Source organism: Ictidomys tridecemlineatus, chromosome 10 (assembly GCF_052094955.1).
Source record: "Ictidomys tridecemlineatus isolate mIctTri1 chromosome 10, mIctTri1.hap1, whole genome shotgun sequence".
In the NCBI taxonomy this organism is placed as follows: Eukaryota; Metazoa; Chordata; class Mammalia; order Rodentia; family Sciuridae; genus Ictidomys; species Ictidomys tridecemlineatus.
This window is the reverse complement of record NC_135486.1, coordinates 95,669,314-95,695,565: the sequence shown is the minus strand read 5'-3', so window position 1 is coordinate 95,695,565 and position 26,252 is coordinate 95,669,314. Positions and strand designations below refer to the sequence as shown.

Below are 26,252 nucleotides of genomic sequence, written 5' to 3'. Positions count from 1 at the left end.
TCTAAAAAAGCTGGAAAATGCAACTTTCATTTTAAAATGTCTGAAATACATCATCACAAATGTTGAACACAAGTAGCTACAAACACCACGGATCTGGCTTTTAGAGCAAATACCAAAAAGATGTGACAGGGTAAATGATAATAACAGTACTAATAATATAATAAGTCACCTGACCATCCCTATGGCTCTCTCCTGATCTCAAGCAGGAGTCCTTCACATCTGCCCCTCTGAGGGAGTGATAAGGGTGGCCCCTGCTGTCTGTGATGGCATCAGCATTCCCTCAGCAAGGGTCTTATGTTGTTTACACTCTGCTTCTGGGGACTCACCTGTCATCAAGGGTAACCGACAGAAGGGTGAGGGCTGAGGAATGTTCTTGAACTGTGTGTCAGGTCCTTCCAAAATATGAATATAAATGATAGGCATCACCTAAAGGTTAGGCAATGGGCTATGTGTGGGCAGCAGAGGGAGTGTGGGGAGGGGGGGTAGTGCAGGTGGCAGGGGATGGAGGGGTACTACAGGCACTAGGAGGAGAGGCAGAAACTACACTGTGAGCTTCCAGGAATAAACAGACCCAGTGGAGGCTGTGTGCCTCAGGGTGCCACCACTGGTAGAAGGACAATCTAGGGCCCCTGGAGGACCAGGAAAATGCTTTGGGTTTGGCATCCTCAGTCTGGAATGTTCTTAAGAGTTCCCTGGTGCTGGGTGAGGCAGCACATGCCTGAAATCCCAGTGGATTGGGAGTCTGAGACAGGTGGATCACAAATTCAAAGCCAACCTCACCAAACTTAGCGAGTTCCTTAGTAATTCTGCAAGACCCTGTCTCTAAATAAAATACAAAAAGGGATGGAGATATGGCTCAGTGGTTAAGTGCTCCTAGGTTCAATCCCTAGTACAAAAAAAAAAAAAAAAAGAAAAAAGAAACCAAAACAACAAACCAAAACAAAACAAAAAACCCAGGGTGACAAAGATCAACTGTTAAAGGGATCTTGCCCAGCACAATTCCTGGGAAAAGTCTCATAACTAGCAAGGGTTTTAGGTTTCTAGGACATTTACAAAACTCAAATCAAAGACAGAGGACTGAGAACCAAATGTCCACTGTTAAAAATGATTAACACTTAGAATAATACATAACATAAAAATACAGCATATGTGAATTAACCTATTCTTTAAAAATATGAAATCACAGAAATATTTAAAAGTCATTGAACTTGACTGGAAATGAATGAGAGTTACAAACACAGATCTTTAAGCTCCTTCCACTAATATTTTCTAATTATATTGTGGGCTTCCTCCACCACCACCAAAGATATATTAAATTACACTGATATGAGTAGACTTTATATTTACCTTATATCGAAATGCTCACATGAAGTGCAGTATAGTACATGGGTTGCAAGTGTTCTGAATATTTCTTTTTTTTTAATTGCTACTCTTCTTTATTCAAGATTAATATCATGTCAAAGATATATTTACAATAAGCATGTATTTAAACAAGGTTTAAATAAATATTCTAATCAGTTTCCTTATAGCCTGAAACAATTATCAATGTTATAGATATTCACTGTTTACTTACATGAGGCTGAACATCCAACAAACAAACTTTGTTTTTAGCTAGGACAGATCGAACTGAGTCTATACTTGTGCCATAGTAGTTGTTCTTATATTCACCATATTCAATAAACCTGTGGAAAATTAGAGGCTCATCAGAATCATTTGTGAGTTAAATTTATAGGTGGCAAGATATAATTCATAGGTAAATGACATTTTTGCTTAACATTTAATTTTTTACCATGTTTAATAGAACAAATAGGGCCAACTACTTTAGAATGTCAATTTTAAAAAATCTTCTATTCTACATTTTCAAATCAGTAACACTTGCTTGTATTACACTTAAGCAGAAAAAAAGTACTTCAGTCCAGTAGAGCTCTAATGTTTTCCATCACCCCTTTTTCAGAACTAATGCAATGCAATAAAACCATGAATCAGCCAAACAATAGAAACTACTGAAATTTCATTGCATACTACGGAGTAACCAAGCTTAGCTTTAGAACTACAGGAGCCGGGTGGTGGCTAATGGAATCAGGGCAGCCGATTATGTGCTATAAAAACACAATCATTGCGCCAAACGCAAAGAAAGCATTTCGATGTTTCAATAAAATCCCACAATCCTGCATTAAAACACACATTGCTTTTGATATCATCCTAAAATAGTCATGCTTAAGCAAATGGAAAACCCAAGCAGGGCTGGGGGGGTATTTTAGAGCTCGCTAGAGGAGATGGTATGTGTACAACTTTAACCTTATTTCAATTTCTTGAAGTGTCAGTGTAAGAATGAAATGTGTGTGTATGGAACAGATTGTAGGATTAGGGATATAGTGAGTAGCTGTCCATGAATTTAAAAAATAAAATTCCACCCAAATTACATGTTAAGATTAAATCAGTGGACTGGAAAGAAGTTACAATAAGACACCAGTCACCTTCCCTCATACTGCAAAATAATACCTATGTGTTTAATTTAACAGAAATGGAAAAGCTCTAGCTATTAAAAAGGGGTAAATATTAGTAAAAATTAATAACTGAATTGTCACTTTATATGGGCTTCAAATATTATTGTGGTAAGTAAAATACATTTTCAAATGCAGTAAAACTCTTAAGTGGATATACAGGCTGGCTACACAGGCACATGCTGAAAAACAATAGTCATATAAAACTTGCACAAAATTTCTACATACTTGTTATTTTGTACATCTGTCTCAAACAAATGTTTGGAAATGAAAATATATTCAACACCATCACTCTCCTGGCTTCTTCTTGCTCTGGTGGTATCTGTGAGTTGATTAAAAAAAAGAAGTTTAGAAAAGCTCATACTTTAAAAAAAAGAGTATAGAAAATATTAAAGAAATGATCATATGTACTCGAAGCAGTTATCTTACATGGAATTTAAAAACTTATAAATAAGCAAATTAGCTAATAAAATATAGTAAAGTGTCATAAATTCAGATTTTACTACTGATATTAAAATTTGAAAACTGGGTAAAATTCAATTACATTGTGTGTCTGTGCTATTACTCATTATTTTGAAGGTTCTTTAATATAATTAAATAAAAGTGGTAAACACTTTGAGGAAAATTCATTTCTTTTGCAAATAATATGCTCATCATCTTTATTTATTGATCCTCATTCACTGAAGAAAATCTGATGCCCACTAGGTTATAAATTATGAAATTACCTTATTACCTTCCTAACACAGCACTATGGCATCAATGCTTTATATTTCACTGGATAAGTCAAATACTTCTATGTGCTATTCATTATCCTTGGCAAAGTTATAAGCAGCACCTCTTAGAATATTATTGAACTTCTAATATTCCAGTAATTTTTCTAATTATTTTTTAGTAAACTGTAATGGAGCAGAAAATGCAGGATTAATTACAAACAGCAAAACACAAGGTTTTGCACTGATATGGCAAATAAAAACACACCACAGTCCTACTGATTACAATGAAAACCTCTGAAACCAAGACAACTGTCTGAGTACTCTGAAAAATAAATACAACAGGTAAGAATGTGGAAGGGGGTCAACCTGCATGGGAAAAAGTTTGGCTTTATTTTTTTTCTAGGTTTGCCCCAAGGGTAGGAATCACTCCAAGAGAATCATAGTGGAATGTGTGCTTAAACTCCAATAGATGTCCTGCCAATTCAGTGAAAGAACTAGAAAAAAGGGGATGGGGAGAAACCAAGTCATTTTGGGTTAAAGAGTATGGAGGAAATCCAGGAGGGGAGAAAGTCGAGAAGGAAATACTTTAATTCTATATTTGAACAACCATTAGTCTAAGAATAACTCTTGCCCTTACGCATGCAGTTCAGATTCAAATCAGCATAGTAAAGTTTTTAAGAAGTTTTTAAGAAATCTAGGTCTAAACCCTGCATAATAGAAAACACTGAACACACCCTTAACAGTGTAGGAAAGCCTTGGACAACTGAGCTGGATTTGAATTTATGCATACAATCTCAGACTAGTCTTTCAATCAGGACAGATCCAAATCAACAGAGCAAAGGTAAATGAGATAGAACTTAGTATCTGGCAGTTGTTTACCTGCTAAGATAATTACATCAACATTCTCCAGAATTTAGATCAGGACCTAGTGTTAATATAACATAACACAATACCTACAATGCAATCTAAAATTGTTCAATATAAAGTAACCAAGGAAATATGACCATTTTCAAGAAGAAAGATAACAGATGGAAACTGAAAGACCCAGAAGTTAAAACATAGACTCTAATGCAACTATCATAACTATGCTTCATAAAGTAAAAGGAAACACCAGAATTCAATGAAAATGCAAGTCTTAGCAGAGAAATAGAAATTATAAAAGAAGAACCAAGTGAGAATTTTAGAACTGAAAAGATATCTGACAGAAACAAATCACAGATGGTTTCAACAGCAGAATGAAGATAATAGATAAAAGAGCCAATGACCTGAAGACGATCAATAAAAATTGTATAATCTGGAGTTGGGGTTGTCGCTTAGTGGTAGAGTGCTCACCTAGCATGCCTGAAGCACTGGGTTTGATCCTCAGCACCACATAAAAAAATAAAGTAAAGGTGTTGTGTCCATTCATGACTAAAAAATATATATTTAAAAAATTGTATAATCTGAACAACAACAAAAACAAAGACTGAAAAAAATATAAATGCAACTCCAGGGACTTGGATTCAATAGGCGAATAGACAGAAAAATATTGGTATTTCCATATCAAGAATGAAAATGAATCAATTATTGATCTATGAAACAACATGAATGAATCCCAATGCTGAAATGTCTACTGTATGTATAATTAGGTCCTAGAAGGAGAGGAAAAATTATGTTGGAGCAGATTCTGGAATTCCAAAATTTGATGAAAGACATAAACTTACAGATTTCAGAAAATCGGCAGATCCCAAACAGGATAAATTCAGAAAAAAAAGATCATGCCTACATATATAATCACATCAGTAAAAGTCAAATGTAACTAAAAATTTTGAAATCAGCTGGAAAATATAATACCTATAAGGAAAGAATTATTTAAAATCATCACAGATTTCTTTTCATAAACCATAAAAACAAGAAATAAATGAAATGAAATAAATCAACCAAAATATCTTTCAGAAATAAAGGCAACATAAAGATGAGGAGAAACATAGAATCCATTAGCCTTTTGTTCTAAAAGGAAAAATGGACATTTTTAAATGTTGAAGTGAAATGGTAAGAAGGAAACTTGGATCTTTAAGAATGAAGAAAGAACAAATAGTTGAATACAAATCGAAGTCTACCTTTACCCTCTTAAGTTCATTAAAATATATATGACTGTTTCAGTAAAAGTTTTACTACTGATTGATAGAATTTTCAATGTATGCAAATATAATATACTCAATAACTACAGCAGATTAAGGTAGGGGTAAAGGAATTACATGGTTGCAAGTCTTGTATATTTTATGGGAAACAATGCCAAGTTAACTCCACTTAGATGGTAAATGGTTAGATATGTATATTATAATCCCTTAAAGCAACCAGTAAAAAACTATTGCAAAGAGATATAACCAGAGTGCCAATAGGTAGATTAAAATGAAATACTAAAAAAAAAAACTTCTGATAATATAAAGGAAGGCAGAAAAGGAAGAAAAAAATGAAATACAGAAAACATAAACAGAAAACAAATAATGAGTTAAAAAACAAATAATGCAATGATTTTCATAGTTTAATAAATGGTTAAGGTCTCTATACACCCATTAAAAGACAGAGATTTACCCTAAAATGGGTAAATGATAAATACCTTAATACATTTCTACTGATAAGCCTATAAGAGTGACATATTACATATAAAGACAAAGATACATGGTCATTCTCCTACTTACTTGCCTAAGAGAAACAAAACATATGACCATCGAAAATCCTGTATACAAACCTCATAATACCTTTATTTGCAGTGGCCAAAAATGAGGTGGGGAAAGAAACTTCTAAATATCCATAAATAGGTAAATAGATTTTTAAAAATTAGTATTTCCATAATAAAAATTATTCAACAGTGCAAATGGATCAATTATTGATCTATGAAACAACATGAATGAGTCCCAAGCTCATGTTGAATAGAAACATTGGGCAAAGAAAAAAGTAGGTATATGCTGTGTAATTCAATTTAAAGTACTAACGATTTCTATTGATCCACAGCGGCCAAATGCAGACCAGCAGGAGCCTGGCAATAGGAGTAGAGGGATGGGCTGCAAAGAGCACATGGACCTCTTTGGGGAGATAAAAATGCTTTGTTATGTTGACTGTGCATATGTATTTAAGACTGATCATAATATATTTAAAGTATGTGCAGTTATTTTAATTGTATTTAAATAATGTTATAAAAATGTGAGAGTCGGGGAAACAGTAAGCTAATTCAAACAGCAATGGATTCATAAAAGCCAATTAATTTAAATTATATCCAAAATTTTAACTCCCTTTTGTTTAGTTAGCAAGCACATTTTACTACAAAGTTCTTATTTCTTGAAAACAGTTTTTCACACTTGTTTTCACGTGTGGCGCACCCAGAAGCAGTGCTATTCTTTATGGAATGTCACACTCTTTACAGGAACTGGATGAAGGACTGATACTGATACATTTTATTCTATCATAAAAACTAAGAATAAGTTTCATAGCACAAAAATGTTCTGTTGGGTGTATGTATAAGTATCTAAGACTTTGAAAGATTAAAATTAGTACAATACCATGCTTTAGAATTAAGGTTTATATTCATTTATTACTTAATCCGTCTTATTACCACCATTTGTTATTGTTCCCTGAGCAAATGGTAGGCGTAAGATAAAGTCTTGCAGAAAATCAAAATAGAATTTTCTACACATTTGTTTCTCATTAACTAAGCAAAGACTGACTTTATCCAATTGTACTGGCAGAACATGCTGACTGAAAATCTACAACAGTTAAACATCACTTTCCCAACATATGGAGTCTCTTTAGAGGGTTAAAAACATTTTTAGAACTGCATGAAGTAGTAATTAAGATATTTGTGATATTGCTGAACATACTACATAGGTACATGTCTACAACCAAAGTGTTTGTGTATCATAAACAACCTAAACTAGCTAGGTCTGATGCTATTTTACTGATGAAGAATTTCAGCATCTAATTAAAATGAGCAACCTTGGGAATCTCATGAACTCAGTAACAATGAGGGATTCTGAATGAAGGACCTAGAAATTCACAGGACAAGGGGATTCAAAGGGAAAGATGGGCCATTTCAGGCCACTACTTTGTGACTGCTGACCTACTACACTTATAGGTTAAGACAAAAATCAAATGCATATGGAACAAGTTCTAGCCTCTCCTTCTTGTCCCCAACAAAATCCCAGAATAATCACCATGGTGAAATTAAAAAAAAATAATTAAAACTGGTATCCTAGTTCAAAACATTTAGAGTTTGGAAACTTTAAGTAAGGCATCCTATAGACAAAGGAGTGTTCTAAAACACAGGTACTTGGAAATCCATAAAAACACAAAATTTGAGATATTTGCTTTCAGAGGAAACCATAGAAAGTGACTCAGTAGCGAGGTTGACCCGAGTATGATATACAGAAAGAAAAGTTCACATAAAGTTATATACACACTTTAAATGTATATCTTGATGAATTTTCACACTTCAAACATGCCTGTGTAATGAGCACTTCTAACAGAAGCAGAAAATTGCCAGCACTCACAAATTACTGGCCAATTTTCTCTCCTCAAAATTTCGAAGAGCACATATTGCTGTGCTCTTTTGTATTTATAAGCATGGAGAAATAATGCAGGTCCTCTTCTGTGCTGCTTCTTTAACTCACATGATGTCTGTGGGGTTCATGTGTATGGGTCTGTGTACTTGTGGACTACTTTTTTCTGTGTTCTAGTATTTCATTGTGTAAATGTGCCTTAATTTATTATCCATTCTACTACTACTTTTCCTTTTTCTTTTTTTTTGGCACCAGGGATTGAACCCAGGGGCTCTTAACAACTGAGACACATGCCCACACCTTTTTTATATTTTATTTTGAGACAGAGTCTTGCTAAGTTGTTCAGGGTCTTACCAAATTGCTGAGGCTGGCTTTGAACTTGCAATCCTCCTGCCTCCATCTCCTGAGCTGCTAGGATTACAGGCGTGTGTCACCTTGCCTGGCTTCCATTCTACTTCTGATAGGTGTTTGGGTAGTTTCTAATTTTATCTCTGATAAATATGTTTCTAAGAATATTTGAATATATGTGTTTTGTACATACGCAGTTCTGTTGGGTGTATATCTGGGAATGGAATTGCTGGGTCATACGGTGTGTTTGAGAAGCTTTCATAGATATGACCACTTAGTTTGCTGAAATGGTAATTTATACTCTGATCAGCCATGTACAAGAGTTCCATCTCTTTCATTCTACCTATTATCGTGGATGTTATATGTTTCAGAAAGGAAAATTGTAGTATTAAGCATCAAACAATACTAGTAATCATCAAAGCAATAATTTTCCCTAATATTCAACATTTTTTCTATAATATTCAAGAGTCTGCCCCAAAGTATTTTAGAAAGCAAAACAATGAAATTTCAAAATTACTCTTAAAATATATTTTTCTTAAATTAACTACCTCATTCTTAATTTATGCTTTAGTTATATTTTCCAAACATGTCTGATCTTATGAATGATCTGGGATGCTTGCTATAAACACAGTCTCAGGCATATATTTTCTTGCAACCCTAAAGAGATTCTTATCATCAGGCATGTCTGAAACCATTGGTATTTGGTGACCCTGTAACATTAACACCTGTTTAAAGTGAATCAGAATGGAAAATAAATACTCTGAGAATTTTTTTCAGAGTCTGAGCCCCAGGATCTTTCTACATATTTTCTGATTCTGTAACAATTTTGGAGACAGGTTATCTCAGCAGTTAGATAAACTGAAGCCAAAGTGCTTTGTTCTAGGGCTTTTGGTAACACCAAAACCAATGCAGAAGGTTACATTTGATAGATGGCCTTATTGATATTTATCATCTTCACTACAGTTTTTACTGCTCACTGGGCTTTCATTGTAAATAGTTTGAAAGCACTGCTAAAGAAAAGCAGGAGAAGAACATAAGCAGTGCTGTCAAAACACCTGATTTCAAATCCAAGTGCAACTATCATCAACTGAGCTATGAATGAGTCCAGGTACTCTTTGCACTCTTTCCTTCTCTGTGGAATAGTGAAAATATCACCCATCTTATACCATTGTTGGGAGGGTTACATAATTTAAGATGAACAATGGAGATGAATCTACAGTAGAAAATTGAAGTTTGTTTGTTTTTCCTTTGTAATCTGTTTTTGCATCTCAGGTTTCTTCTATAGTTGCTCACCTACAAGCTTAACAATCATTTGTATACTTTTCTAGTTACTTGTAAATTGAAATTCAACTTCGGTAAGAGAAGTGAATTAAAAGTGAATTAAAAACTGTCTAATTCCACATTTCCCTGGTGGAAACCAGCAGTCCTATAACTTACGGCTGAAAATGATTACAAACAATAATTTGGAAAAATGTAGTAACAAGATGTAACTTGAGGTAATAGAAAACTATAATTTTAAAATAAAGTTGAACTCTTCCAAAACTAGAGAACATTGCTAAGGGCAATAGACAAATGATTTTTTTTTGACATTACTAAAACCACTTGAAAAAGCCAACATTTCAATTTAGCCTTTTAGACAGTTTTCTAACATCAACATATTAAGTAGTCAAATGGCATTTATTCTGGAGATCAAAATGTTTCAAGCATCATATTTCATTTGTAAGAATGCCTATGAAAACTACTTTTATAAAAATAGATCTAATTCTGTGTGCTGAAAAGAAGCCTACCATATTTGGTCTATATGGCCATGAAAAGCCCATTTAACACTATCTGCCAATTACTACATATAAAAGGTAATTAAGAAAGGTTCATATTATGAGAAGTCTCCTTCAGTTCTCTGTGGTTTGGTCCTTCTAATCGTAAAACTAGAGAAAAACTCTGGAAAACATTAGCACTTATTTTAGGAAATAGAAAAGTGAGTCTTTTACTTAGAAGAAAATTTGTAAATAATAAGTTGATGTTATCTGTGAGGTAAAATTCCTCATAAAATTCTAAAAGTAGGGAAGCTGCAATTAACAAATATCCCACCAATCATCTGTGTCATCTAGGGGCAATTCCTTAACCCATGGTACCTCTGTTACCTCCTCTGTACAACGTGGATAATGTCACTGTACACTTCTAGGGGCCGATGGGAGGTTCAGAGGGTGCATGCTCTCTAAGTGTTCAGCAATCCCTACTAGTGCAGTCACAGTAGCATTGAAAAGTACAAAACTCACGGGGCACTGTTACACCATAGTGCTGTGTATCACTGATCAGCAGCTTCCGTTTCAGTTCATTCAGACCCACTCCTACAGGACCTGAAAAACAGCACAAGAGAAATTTATTAAATGAAATATTATTTAAACATTTCTATAACTGATCTGAATCTGTATGTTAGATTGAGAATATAGATCCAATCCTGCACTTCAAGTAAAAAGGTATTTCCAGTTAAGTTGTACATAAAACAAACAAACTAGGATTTCTTCCCTTGCCTTTTTACTTTTAAAACTTAAATCCTGACCTCTCCCTCAAAAAGGATAAAAATGCTTTACATGAAAAATACCAAGGTATCTGAAAATATTAACAATTAATGGTATGCATAAGATCCTAAAAAATAAGTGCACCTAAAAAAACTGGTCAATGGTTCCCAAAGTGATAATTTCAATTCTAAGTATCTTTAAGTTTTAATAAAAGACGACCTTTGACCTTGACTTTATTTGGGATGTAAATTCCACTATGCATTTTAAATTTGCAAAACTATGGCCACATTTACCTTTGCCAAGACCTTCTCTTAGTATAAGAGAAGTATATATATTTTTGGTTAGTCCTTAAGCATTTCAAAACTTGCAAAGACCTTACACATTTAAATCAAGCAACCCATACATACTGAACATCAACAACATCAACAACAAGCAAAAGGCATATGGCAAATGTTGTAATAATAATAGATACTAAACAAACTCTACTTTCCAAGAAAGTAACCAGTTAAAATCAAAGGGCAGTTTTCAAAAAGGAGACTGAAATCAAAGTTAGACGGGCACAAGCCCCAAATAGCCAGTATTACTTTTCTATTGAAATGCTTTTCACAGCACTGCCATTAGGGTCCATTTAAGGACTATTTACTGCAGCAAAGAGAATACAGGTTATAGGGCCCACCTGGCCTGAGCTGGGTTTCCCATCTCTTCCACTCAGTATTCCCTCTCCTGTGCTCCTGGGAGGTAAAGACACTGAACCTGTGCAGATGTTATTCTGAGTGGTAATGTTCCGTTCTTGGGTGAAATGAATGAGATCTTATGTACAGTGCCTAGCATAGAGCCCAGGTACTTGAGATTATCCCACTGCCTCCTCTTCTTCCAACCTGGTGGGTCAGAAGATTCTTTGAAAAAGAACACTGTTTAAAGTCAGACAATGATGGTGTTTTGGTATGGATGTGAAGTGTTCCCCCAAAAGTTCATGCTTTGGAAGCATGGTCCCTAATACAGCAAGGTGCAGTGGTGGGGTTCTGGGGCAATGATGAAAGCTGCAACCTCATTTGTGGACCGATCCATTGGGTAGATTAATAATCTGAATGGAATACTGGATAACTTTAGGCAGGTGCAGCATAACTGGAAGAGGGAGGTCACTGGGGGCTTATATCCTGTGCCTAGGCCCTCTCTTCTCTCTGCTTCTTGGCCGCCAAGGGCTAACAGCTTTCCTCTGCACGCTTTTCTGTTATGATATGCCACTCGCTTCAGGACAGAGCAATGGAGCTGGCTGGACATGCACTGAATGTCTGAAATAAACTTTTCCTCTTTTAAGTTGTTCCTGGTCAGGTATTTTGGTCCTATTAATGAAAAGCTGACTAACACAGAAGGACTTACAGATGGACAGAGAAGAGTATTTGTGGGCATTCTGGGTGGAGGGAAGAGTGTGAACAAAGATAAAGAGGCAGAGTTGGGAATTGCACCTTCCTTCTCTACTATATTTCTCAGTCCAGCACCCTGTACAGAAACACCTGTCCCCCTGGTGGTCATTCAATACCTTTCCCCATACTGTTGCTAGGTATCAATTCTCTAACAACTTCCCCTTACCTATAAGACAGTGGCTCTCAACACTACCTTTTAGACACTACAGCATCCCATTGATATCCTGAAGTGATGTGAATTTAGCATTTCTTTAGTAGGTCTCAGCTCTGGAGTACTTTCCAGAGGAGTGTAGGTACTTTGCTCAGTGACTAGCATATTCTTCTTATCTAATATCCAATTAAAAGAAGAGAGATTTATTTTAACTGTGGAGGAAAAAAAACTACAAGTGTTTGCATTTACAGGAAAAAGTATGCCGTCTCCAATGTGATACCCTTAGATTTTGATGGTATTCAATTTTGGCCTCCATATGTTAATTTTATAATTTAGCCCTTACAAATGAATTTACTTTATTGCCCTTTCATGGAATACACATTCATATATGTCAAGATTGTTATTCTAGATTGTCACTTTCAAAGGTAAAAGCACTGTTGCAAAAAGCTTAAAATAGGGACATAATTTCAATCATTTTCACTATAAAACTGTCTTGCAGACCTAAAAATAGCATTTTCCCTGCAGGGACCTTGAATCAATTCTGCCACCCATACTAGAGAAGTTTAGCAGTTTCTCTTGACTTTGAAAGAACCACAACATTCCTGTTCTGTATCCCCCCCCCCTTCTGTGGTTAGACTCTCATTTTTTTTTTTTGCAACAATTTTAGTGGCCATTTTTTATATAGAATACAAAGGCTATATTTACACTGTAGGCAATTTAGGGATGTAAACTGAGGTTCATTCATATGACTCCTCAATGGGATGGCTTCAATTCACCCTTCATTACATAACATTTTTTTTACAATAGGGGAAATACATTTGTATGTACACAGGTGAATAGATTTCAGTTTGTTTTCAACTGCACTTGCTAATGGTAAAGTGAAGCAGAGGAGAGAATCTACATAACACATCTTTAAAGTGCAGACAGAAGACTTTGGAATGATGATGAGGATGACAAGGACAAGGTGAGGCCCTTTCATGTGGCAAGCATGCGTTACATGGTTTCATACACCCTTACTAATCTTCAAAATATCCCTAAAAGAAAGCTATCATTATCCTTGTTTCACCGATGAGAAAACCGAGACAACAAAAGGTTAGGTAATTTTCAGAAGGTCACACATCTGGAATGTGGCTTAGGTAGTATTAAAAAGCCTTTCTGTTTGCTCAAAAATTTGCGTCTTTTTTTTTTTTTTACTCTATGATCTTTTCAAAAGAATGATGATGATTTCAATTTAATTAGTAACTCCTTATTGAAAGTAAACAAATGTGTCAAGTGTGAGTTTATTAAAAAAAAGTTCATTTTAGCCAAAGAAATATAGCCCACTTAAAGTGTCAATAAAATAATGCTAGTAAAGTTCCCTTTAAATGTTACATTTAAGGAAACAGTCACTGTTAACAATCTGCAAACATTCATTTATATCTTAAAAAGTTAAGAAATCATATACAAATTCTCAGATTTCACTTATGTAGAAAGGTAATTTAGACACATGATACCTTTTCCACAAAGGACCCCCTAAATCAGCTAACATTATTGTTATTATAGGAGGTTAAGTATTTTTATTTCAGATTTTTATCTTTTCATACCACAAATATGTGTGTTTATTATTTGTAACAAATGCTATGGGTGAATATTTTTATTAGAATGCTAACACAATACACTTTCAAAATTAATTCATAGTTGATGTGTTTTTCATTCTGTAATATGGTTCCCAAAGAGATCTACTTCCTGAATCTGAAACAGACATAGATAATTTAAAAAATGAAAAAGCTAAGTGAGTACAAAAAGCATTGAGGTAATAAAACCTGTACCTAGACAAGTACTTTCAAACTACTGTAAGTGCCCTGAGAGGGCTTTAAAATATTGTTCAACATTCTTACATGAAAGAAAAAAAATGTCTTAGGCCATGCCTGTGCACTGTACTTTGGAGCTTCAATCACCTACATATTAATATGTTCATGTACACCCTAAGTGAATGAATAAGTGTTTGCTAGAATAGCAATTATTATATTACTATTGTGAAAATACTTTTATTGCAATCAATGAAATATGAGATATATATTTATGTATGTTATATATATATATTTCAAATGACATGCTGTCTACAAACAATGAGCATAAAGTATTTTTTATTTGTAAATGTCTGGCTTAGAACTTAGGTATAGTTTTTCTGATGGCTGGTGAGTATTGAATTGAACAACTCAAGGGCTTAAGTTCAAAATTAAGTTGTATATTGGAGGGATATCTGTTGGTCTGACAAAATACTATTCAGATCTTAGGATCTTTGTACATCTTGTTGTAAACATAAAAAGAGCACATTATGTGGAAGGCTACTGACATCGATGTAGGTTTTATTATGTGCTCACCTCCCGTGTATCTGTACTGCTTCACATGAAAATGCTTCCACAATTCTCTATAGACATTTTTATGATATTGGCCAGACTTGTTGCTCTTACAATCCAGAGAAAAGTAGAAGAATTACTAGAGTCTGCAATAAATATCCAAACTGCCTTGTTACCTGAAAATGCATACTTATTCATTTGATTTACTACAAGATATATCAAACAAAATCTCTAGGTATCCCTCAGATCAGACATGTGTTGTAGTCTACTTATCATATTGTAGCACTACTATCTGGTTGCTCTAGGCGTTAAAAAAAAATACATGCTAGTACATTTGACCCAGTCTTTGAATTATCATATTAGTGGGTGGCTGGATTATTGCATTTGAGAGTGACAAGTCTGTTTATAAAACTAAATTTAAAGTTCCTTTGGAATTGAACTCTATAAATAAAGTATAGCTACTTGGCTGTTCTAAGAAGCCTTGATAGAAATTCAGATTTCCTTGCCTCTGTTGCATTCAAAATGGGAGAAAAATGTTAATAATGAAACATCAGTTTGTAATGCTAGTGTCCAGAAAAGAAGGAAAAAAGGACACAAACAGGGAGCAGAAAGCTTGCTGAAAGAGCATCATTTTCTCCACACCAGCTATCTGCCCTAGACTTACAGAGACTGGCGTAAATATGTACCTCACCTCTATCTCAGAGCTACGGTAAAAGGGAGAATAAAATTAAAAGGTCAAGATACAATCATGCCCATCTTCCTTAGCTAAGTAGAAGAGGGCTTGAGTACCTTCCTTCAAACCTGCTCTGAATGTAACCTTTTAGTAGGGAAACAGGAATCCTGAATCAAAATCTGTCATGTACTGGTTCCAAAATCCTAATTCCCCCATAACCAGCTGCTCTATTATTTCCTCTACAGCACTTACCACCTTCTAACAACTATAGAAGTGGCTCTATCATTACCATTAATTTATTACAAATATGGTTTTGGTCTATCTTCTTCCACTAGAATGTAAATGGCTTGAGGGCAAGAATGCTTGTGGTGTTCACTAAGGAGCCCATGTGTCCAGAACAAAGGCTGGCAGTCAGTCTTCTGTGAAAATCAGCTGAATGAACAGCACTATGACTTAGACCTAGATATTAAGCCTGAGTATAAAAAGACCAAGGCATCAAAAGCCAACTGTGATTCTAATGAAGAGCACATTTGCTTCTTCTAGACAAGGATTATAATTTTAAATGCATCACACACTCATAAATTTAATTATGACTTTTGGTTTTATGGTTATCTACAAAAAATCCTCCAGAGCAGACTAATTCCTACAAGCCTTCGATGGAAATTCAACAAAAGCAATGAAAATTCTAAGACACCTATTAACCTTCACGTTTAGTTCTGAGAGAGTACTTTTCGTCTCTGCTTTATGTGGGAGACTGTGTTACATCATGGTTTTATGGAAAAACGATGACAGTCTTATAAATGTCTATTTATTCAAATGACCTCTGAAAAGCAGTCTTCAGGCAGCATGTAAGATCCAGCACAAAAGGAGGGCAGAACAGTACTTAATGCTCAAGTTAGAAATGTGAAATATACGGAAAGATTTATTATTAGTTTCCTCTTATAACCAGACAGAACAAGTCGCAAATTGTCTGAATATCCACAAGATGAATTTCAGCTCTAGTTTTGGCTTAGACCACAGAAAGTGTTTTAGTAGCTTTTTAACACCAAGACTTTCTTCCTGCTCCTCTCCCCAGCGCCCCCTCATTATTTGACTTTATTACTTCACTATGAAAAAAGTCAGATTTTACTAAAGATAAAACTTGTCATGTAGGAATACGTACTAAATGCCTGACAGTTTTCTCAACACTTTTTAGAAAATAAAAAGCAGAAAATTTAACAGAAAACTATCATGGACATGTTTTATGGCTTAAATGTGCCTCAGGAATAATACGTTTACAAAATGAAGGGAAAATCAAATGCCTCTAATCAAAGTTCAAAGTCTTCTGATGCCATGATGATGCCACAGTAACAACTCGGTCTCTCTTTATTTCTTGAACATAGGATCCAAGAATAAAAATTATGCAGTATTATAGTAATAATATAAATAAAATAGTGTGAACCTCCCCAATGATGTTCATTTAACAGTTTCAAGGCAAATGTCATTACTCCCAATGGTTTTGAAAACACTGGGTAGAGACAGACTGGATATATTTCTGCTGTAGAAGTCATGGAAATATATCCCAAGTATAGATTTTTTTTTTTTACAAGATCATGAAAGTAAATGGTCAACTCAAGAGCAAGATAGAGCTTCCAAAACATGTATCCCCTGCTTGCTTACCTATTTCGGATGATAAACTGCTAAATGATCTAACTTATAAGAGTTTTGAACACTGAAGATCAAAGTCAGCTGGAGCCTGCTCACACTTGATTTCATGTTTATCTTGCTAGTATTTTTAGATAATATACAAGAACGGCTTTTTATTAAAACCTTACTAGCTGCTAGGAACTGGTTTAAGTCTTTGCAAAGATTATTGAGTTTCACCTTCAAGTCTAGAAAACAAGTGTCCTTATTATTGGTACTTTTCAGATGGAGAAACTGAAGGACAGAGAGAATGTGAATGACACAGGTGTCATGATCGGGCAGAATAGAATTGGGGCTCTGCCTGTAAGGCCCCCAAAGGCCTATTTCTTTCCTTCTATGCTACCTTGCCTCACAGATGCAGATTTCCTCAGGCAACAAACTCTAAACTTCTGCTACATCAAAGATGCCAGACACACAGCAGAAAGGTTTTCTGAGCAGTGACTATATGGAAGAAATCTAATTATAGGGAACACTCTGGAAGGAAAGGTTCATAAAACTATCCTGAGCAGTCACCGGATTCCACTGCAGAATGTCATTTTGCATGGAAGGCCACAGAGTGCACGGAGATGGAAGGACACACTCTGAGGCTCCTCAGTAGCACCAGGGAAGTTGTGCAAGCCTCCACCTGTACAGGCATTTTGGCAGGTTTACAAGTCTTCCATAAATAGAAACATTCCTAAAAAGTTTACATGAACATAACATGTTTACATCTTTCTCTTAATTTTTCATAGACACAAGATATATATTATTCCCTGGCTATGATATGTAATATGATGTGACAAAAAAGAATAAGATTAATATTCTTCATTCAGTCTGTTCTGTTGCAACGCCACTGTTATCAATTTAAATACTCCATTATATCAGCCACTGCTCCAAAATAGGGCTACAGAATTTCAGTTATTTTTCCTTCAGGGCTTTCAAAATAAAAGCTAAAAATAATAATGAATCAATTGATCAAAACCAACAAAGCAAACCCAAAATATCACCGAGCAAATTATGAACAGATTAGGATAAAACCCAAAGGTTTAGCCATCATCATAACACAGGCACAAGAGAGCACAAAACTGAAAGGTGATGCCCAATAAGGGCAAAATAACCGGCAGCCAGTTTGCAAAGACCCACCAGAGAGGTTAATGGCAACTGAACCCACTCAAACACATTGCTGGACCACAGCAATGAGGCTTTTTTGCCCCCTGCATGCACAGTGCTAGTGCCTTGTGGCACTTGCATTATCACCAGTAGCGACAGGTAAAAAGCTCAATGCATGGCCTCATTAAGGGGGCCAGCAGCATCTGGAAACTTGTTAGAAACACAAACTCTCAAACCACGTCTCAGACTAGCAAGAAACTGCATATCAGTAAGATCCCTAGGTGACTGGAATGCATGTTACATACAGTCTGAGAAGCCCTGGAGGAGGGGCTGGAGATCAGAGGGGAAAGGTTAGTAGGGCTCTTTCCTTGGTATATTCTCCAAAGCTGCCTCTGTCTGAGGCTATCAAAAAACAACTAAGAGGTTAGTTCTCAACTCTGAAGACAGATCAAATAGCTCTGGCACAAACAGAACCTTCCTTGGTATCAGGAGAATTACTTCAAGAAGGCTGCAGATTTGATAGGGAAAGCCCAGGAAAACCAGCCTAGAATACTTAAGAAATTCATCAGTGTTGTGAAGAGGGACAGTGAAACAATAATGTGTGCAATACAGGGATTCCCCCTAGGTAGTATGCAGAATGGATGTGAGGAAGAGGGAGAAGAGCCTGGCAAGCCTGCTGGACCGACCTGGGGGCTATAGTAGAGAATCTGAGGGTAGTGAAGGGGGCTGGATTTAGGGGAATGATAGATGCTTTTTGGTAGACTCAGATCCAAATGTTCACAAAATGAGAAGGTATTTGTCAGGAAAAAGAATGAATGGAGCCTAAGTCAAAGAGGAAAAAAGAAAGATATAGCATGGAGGTAAAGAATATCCTTGATGTTACAGATTGGAAGTCATACTCCATAGTGAAATAAGAGGGTTTTAGCTGGGTACAGCGGTGCATCCCTGTAATCCCAGCAGCTCAGGAAGCTGAGGCAGGAAGATAGCAAGTTCAAAGGTGGACTTAGCAATTTAGTAAAGCAAGAGGTAACTTCGTGAGATGCTGTCTCAAAATAAAAAATAATTTTTTTAAAAAAGGGCTGGTGATATGGCTCAATGGTTAAGTGACTCAGGGTTCAATATCTTGTGTTATGGTTTAGATATGGTGTCCCCCCAAAAGCTCACATGTGAGATAATGCAACAAGCTTTGGAGGAGAAATGATCGAGTCATGGCTTTTACCTAATCTGTGAATTAATCCCTAGTGGGATTTTTTTTTTTTTTTTTTTTGGTGGCAGGTGGGGTGTGGTTGGAGGAAGGGGTTCATTGGGAGTGTGGCTACGGGGTATATATTTTGTACATGGAGAGTTGTATCTCTCTCTCTGCTTTCTCATCATTACATGAGATGGTTCCCTCTACCAGAGTCTTCTGCAAGAATGTTCTATGTTCTGCCTCACATTGAGCCCCAAGGAATAGAGCTGACTTTCTATGAACTAAAACCTCTGAAACCATGAGCCCCTAAACAAACCTTTGCTCCTCTACAGTTGTTCAAGTTGGGTCTTTCAGTCACAGCAGCAAAAAAGCTGACTAAATTACCTGGTACAAGAAAAAAAGTGGATTTTGGTCTCCAGCTGCTTGAGTCTGATCACACCACAGCTTAACAACTGTGAGACCTGGGACAGATTACTTATTACTTCTCTCTGTACTTTATTTCTCCATCTATAAAAATGGGTACATAAAAGTATTTACTACACTGTCATGTTGAGGACTGAAGGCAATAATATATGCATAGCCTTTAGCTAATGGCATTCATTCCATATCATGGAGAAGGAAAGGCCCCACTTGAGAAACTAATTAAAACTTAAAAACTCAGGGGGATTGTTAGAAAGGAGCCAGAAACAGGAGAGGGTGGTGAAACAGTATAGCTAGATCTTAGTAGTAAAGAAACCTGCTAAGTAGTAAAAAGCAACAAAAAGACAGAATAGGGTTGTTACTGAAGTAACTGAATTGCTATTTACTCAAGGCCCAGAAGTATCTGCAGAGTGAGGATACACGAGTGGAGGAGAGACACACGGCAAGGAAAGATGAGCCCTTCCTGACTGTGCCCTTGGGAGAAGCTACATTTAGTTCTGGCTTAGGAACATCCTGAGGGTAAAGCTCCCACCAGGAGATCAAGAGTGCATCTCCACTGAGGATCGGGGCTCAGTCAGCATGTTAAGAACTGCCAGCAGAAGACAGAGGAAGAGTAGTCATGGCAGCAGGGCTGACACCATAGGATAGAAAACAAAGCTTTAGGATCCTGTTGGAAATAAAAAGTTAGTGAGAAGAGGGAGATGATTTGTCTGTTGGAAAGGTCTGGCATCTCCCAAAAAGCAGAGTCCATACTCAGCTCAGAATTCAAGTGCCAGGAACCCAGAGAACTGAAAGGCAAGGGTAAATAGGGCAACTGAAGTGCACAGGAATAAATTAACTTATTTGCTCAAGGTTTCAGCCAGAAGAGTTTTAGTTCAACGATTGCCGATCTAGACAACAGCATTCATATAGAGCAGAAGCCAAAATACCTTAGGTTACTGTGCGACTTGGGGCTAACAATGGAAAGTCTGATCTGTTTCTGGGGGTATTTTTTTTAACCTACAAAGGTATTTGGGATGACACTGTGATAAACTCTTAACGGGAGACATGAGTACTGGGGTTCATTGCTCAAGTCTGAGGATGCTGATTGAAGTACACCAGAGAGAGAGGCCAGGTTGTGCCTGTGAGATTACAATTTTAGGAGTTCTGGTGCCACAGTGGTGGGGAGCCCACCTATCTCTCCACTGAATATAACCAAACTCTCTGGATGAAGCATAAAACACAATAACCTTAGTACTCTAAAATGTAAATGAAAGCAGCCAGATAACGAGAGGAACTTGATGTAACAGGTGATCCCTCAAGAGGGGGGCAGTTCCTATTTTACTTTTTCTTCCTACCTTGGGCTTTGCCTAAACATGGTGAGGACCCATTCTCAAAGTCGTAGAGGGGAGCAGTGGCAGTCTCCACAAAGAGACTCAGAGCAGCTCAGTCTCCACAAAGGTTCTGGGTTCACACCTGGGCTGGGTACCAATGTCATGAATCCAGAGAAGGACAATGAAGGCTTTGAGAAATGAACTCAGTGTGAATCACTGTGCACATCTCTGACTAACCCAAGTGCCACATGCAGGGAACACACCCAAGGCAGACACTGGAAGCTGACCTTTCCTAACCTAACCTTTCTTGGTGACTAAGAGGGTCACCCCAGGTGGGCTGCTGCAAGTGTGAGCGACACCAGAGGGAAAGACCAGGGAAATCAGCGGAGAATGCTTCAGGAATTCACTGGTGCAGCCTACAAAGCAGCCCATGTTTTTGAGTGTGTGTGTGAGTATGTGTGTTTGGGGGGCGGTGGGGGATAACAACACTCTCAGTCAGTAAAATGCAAAAACATATGAGGTATAGAAAATATGCAACATACAAAGAATAAGATAAAGGCGACCAATTCTTAAGAAAAAATCCAACAGTTGCCATCCTCAAGATGTCTCTGAAGCTAGAGTACAAAACAATAAAGTATCAGTTTAACTCAGCCCTGTGAGCTAAAGATAAACCACAATTGTAACTGTTGGAAAAATAAAATCCTGGGCAGACCAACAGCAACCATGGAAAGGAATTAATTGGCAATGTAACAATAGAAAGAAATCAATATGTAAAGGAGAAAATTGACTTGGGGGACTAAATACCAAGATGATAATGGAAAGAGTTGGGGATTCTGGAGATAAACCAATAGACACTATTGAATTTGAAAAAGAGGAAAAAAAGTACCAGAAAAATATAACCAGAGCCTCAGGGACTGTGAGGCAATATTGGAGGATCTAATGTATTTGCTATTGGCATTCCAGTGCCAATGGGTGTGAGAAATCAAGGACAAGGGTTTCTGAGCTTGGTAGCTCAGATGGTGATCCCCTTGTATTTTATCCCAGTTAATGAGCCCTGGTCAGGACTCTTGCACCTACTGCAGCTCAATAACAGTTTTATTTTCCTTTGGCATTTGCTATGATTAGGATCTTAAATGTCCCCCACAAAGTCCACATGTTAAAGGTCTGGACTTCTGGGTAGCTTTTGGGAGGTAGAACCTTTGAGAACTGGGGCATGATGGGAGGTCCTTAGGTCACTGGAGGTGTACAATCCCCAGGGGAATTGAGGGACCTTGGTTCCTTTCTCCTTCTCTCTCTTTGGTTTCCTGATGATGAGGTGAGCAGTTTTGTTCTACTTCCTGCTCTTGTCATGATGTGCTGCCTTACCACAGGCGCAAAGTGATGGGGTCAGATGAATTTCCTTGGTGTTTCATATACACTTTATATATATAGCCTGAGGATAATTTTTCATAAGATTTTCAGTGTGCCTGTGTTCTGGCTACAATCTACCACATGAAGTCAGATGTGAGGTTCCTTGTAGAAAGAATCATGTTGGCACTCAAAAACCACGAGCCAAAATGAGCTTTTCTTTTTATAATTATCCAAAGTATTTTGTTTTGGTGTTGGACAGCTGATAACACAGCATCCTTCCTCTTTATACCCTAAGGGGACTGTAGGGAGGGGTGATGAACTACATTCATCTGTACCCTGGGGCAGAACACAATGAGCAGTCCCACACACAAGACGACTGCATCCTGTAACCCGCTTTTCCTTTGGAAGAGTCTACAGGTTGGCTATTTCTTTTCCATAGCCATCAACCACCTATATCTTTTTCAGACATTGACTTCCTTTCATTATTACCTGGGTACACAGACTTATAGTTTAGCCTCATCCACCTATTATTCTTACCCCTAAGGAAAGGGTTTTAATTGTTAGCACTTACAGGGAGGAAAATAAAAAGGTAAAATTCCTATTTTAATCAGATCTCCTATGGAAAGGTCAAAGTTCACAATCATAACTCCAAGAAGTGATGGTCATTTTTTTCCCACCAGTGCTGGGGACTAAACCCAGGGACATTTTATCACTCAGCTACACTGCAAACTTTTTTTATTCTGAGACAATCATATGGATATGTTACCCACCTGACCTCAAACTTGTGATCCTCCTGCCTCAGCCTCTTGAGTAGCTGGGATTACAGACCTGCACCACATGCCTAGCTGTGGGGGTCACCTTGATGTTAGGGCAATGAAGAGTTACACTATCGTGTTATCTCTGCTCATTTATTACAGTGAATCTCCTCTGGGCTGAGGAGGAGAGGCAATGGGAACAAAAGAGATGCTGCAGGGATCAGTGCCGTGATGGAGGGCCACAGTGGGGACAAAGAGAGGGAGACAGGCATAAGGTCAATGAGGGACCACAGGATTTATCCATGACCACCAGCACTGTACGAGTCATGGTATGTTCTTACTCATCAGCGTGACTCTACCAGGGCTAGAAGCTCAGACACTGTGAGTTCTACCTAACATCAATACTTACAGAGGTGTGGTATGGGGAGGTTCAGGTGAGGAGATGTGGATATTCTAATAAAGAAAAACTGGAATTTCCTTGGAGTTAATGCCTGATGGTGCTAATGATCACTTCCAGTGCCATTTGAAGTGAGCAACTGTATCATTTCCCAAGATTCACCCACCATTTGTTTGAATTAATGTTTTGTAACCTTTCAAAGGCCTTCACCTTACTGAAATGGGGCAATTCCTTGGATTTCCATTTATTCTCTTCCCTGTAACTGTCATTTTGAGTTTATAAAAAGCCAATTAACAAGAGGCACCATGATCCTTTATTCTGAAAACATTTCCAAAATTATTGGCTTGGATCCTGGAAACTGACATGGCTCTTACCACATTTTTAAAGACGCACAGTGGAGGTGGGGTGGAGCAGCAAAAGGCTGGGATGTCTGTGAAACTGGACAAGATAGATGCGAAAGACCAGCTTGTACTTACTACCTCAAGGCACTTTTATTAACTGACAGCCCTGCTTGGAATACCCTAGAACTCTGTGTTAATAATTTGTTTTGCTGAAGCTCTAAAAGTGGTAAGAACCTTCTACCATGGTGACTGCTCAAAATGAATAGAAAATAACTTGCATTATATTTTAAAATATCCATTTCTATTATTTAGTTATTCTGATACAACTATCATTGCAGTGATGTCTGCTATCCCCTTTCCCAGAGAGGCTTCCCCAGCTTGCCAGGACTAAACTTCATAGAAGCCTTAAAGGTATCTGAATGGCATGTAAGTATGAAAGACTAAAAAGATTTCATTTTAGAGACTAAGCAAAGACTGTTCAAGATGGGATTTTTAGCTTGTAAATGTCAACTATGATACATTTCAAAGTTAAATGTTTATTATTTTGCACATTTTTGCAGAATTACATTCAAAAACACTTACCAACCAAGACAACAAGTCTGTATTTCTCATTAGTTTGTCGCCGATATGGTGTCACTTCTTCATAGGTGGGTACGTCTGCTGTATCATACTGATCGCTCTTCTTGCATTCATACATGGATTTATTTGTTTTCTTATCTTTTCTGCTAAGACGAAAACTTCTTCTAAAACCAGCTGCAAATAAAAAAAGTGTGTGTATATTTATGTACATATATACATATATGTGTGTGTGTGTGTGTGTGTATACACACATATAACATATGTAATAATTTTTTAAAAAAACCAAACAAAACAAAACCCTCAAAGTTGGGGTTGTAGCTTGGGGAGTGTATGCCCAGAATGTGTGAGGCACTGGGTTTGATCCCCAGCACCACAAAGACCCAAAACAAAACAAAAAATATTCTTCCAAGTTGTGTCGAATTTTAATCACTGTAATTGTTACAAGTGCATTTAGTAAGGGAAACAACTTAGATACTAAGCAATTTCATCAAAATAGAAAATCTATAAGAGGATTATCTAACATTTACTTATGTAGCAATAATAATATAAATTCCATTTGGTTCTAAATAATGAAGAGCCCTTTTCAAAAAGCAGTGAGTAGAATAACTGTATAATGGAGCAAAAAAAGCCAGAAATCACAAAGATTATTTATCATGGACTTACTGGTGAACACATTTCATAAGAGAAAGTTAAAAATCTTATACAAGCATTTAAAACATGAATGACAAACTCTCTCATGCAGTATAGTAAAAAAAAGTGATATTCTGAGTAAAAAACCTAACAACATACCTGTGGCACAGACAGCATCTATCATTAAATAAAAAACAAAACTGAATTAGGGAAAGCATAGTACTGAATATGCCTATGCACAAATCAGGATGGCAGAATCAGGCTCAGTTAAGAACAGGTCAGTCCTAAGCAGTCCTTTAACAATAATGTGATTCTATCGGGGTGGAGTAAATGACTGAGCTTCCAATAGAAACTCTATGCATCTATGATTTGAAGCACACAAAATGAAATAAGTTTCAGGATAAGTCATATGACGTTTTACTAAAATAATAGGTCATATGACATTTGGAAGTCACACATCTTTGCCCATTCCATGACCAAGGTAGTGCATTTCCCCTTTCCAATAGGTCATATGATGTTTTACTAAAATAAATTTTTTATATCTTTATTTTCTTTCTTTCTTTTTATGTGGTGCTGAGGATCGAATCCAGCACCTCGCACGTGCTAAGCGAGTGCTCTACTGCTGAGATCCAGCCCCAGCCCCTAAAATAATTTTTAAACACTTAAAAAATTTCATGTGTACTTTATCTTTTTGCAGCTTGGACTTGAATATTCCAGCTAAAGTTGCTTTTCTTAGTTAATGCCAATTTCATTCTGTTTACTCTTCATGCTGTCACATGAGTCCAGTTTTATTTCCTTTCTAGATATGTGATAATCATCACACATACTATTCAAGAATGCATTAAGATGTGCAATGAACTCTCTAACCAACTTGATAGTCTCTCAAAATCCAGACTTTAAGGAGAGAGAAAATACTTCACTTATTGAAACATTGTATGTATTCTACATCAGCTCCATAGCATTAGTAAGGGAAAATTAGATTTCATAGCATGAAATCTAAGTATACCTTTAAATGTATAAAAATATTTTTTTTATTTAAAAAGAATATTCATCAAACTAGAAAAATAGAAGACTTTTTTAAAATACATATTTTTAAAAACAAAATGTAAAAATGACATAATTGATCTATGTGAATTTGGGGGGATATAAAGGAAGTGAATAATTATTACCATTGGGTTTACAAATTAATAGGATGTAAACTAAATAATATGGAAACATGTAGTTGTATGACTTTCCTTATGGATTCAGAGTGTAACAAAAATTTGTCAAAATATTAAGAATAGACTAATAAAATTTGATC

General features: G+C 36.5%; 1 protein-coding gene across 5 annotated transcripts in view; it reads right to left on the bottom strand.

Moving 5' to 3' along the window:
* Window positions 1–26,252, bottom strand: part of Mpp7 (MAGUK p55 scaffold protein 7) — a 233,377-nt gene that overhangs the window by 4,966 nt on the left and 202,159 nt on the right. For all 5 annotated transcript variants that reach the window (XM_078023471.1, XM_078023470.1, XM_078023474.1 and 2 more), the window contains 4 exons: window positions 24,326–24,496; window positions 10,377–10,457; window positions 2,733–2,826; window positions 1,574–1,682 (listed from right to left, as the gene is read on the bottom strand). In XM_078023471.1, the coding sequence (XP_077879597.1) occupies window positions 1,574–1,682; window positions 2,733–2,826; window positions 10,377–10,457; window positions 24,326–24,496 (455 nt within the window). The remainder of the gene's footprint in view (window positions 1–1,573; window positions 1,683–2,732; window positions 2,827–10,376; window positions 10,458–24,325; window positions 24,497–26,252) is intronic.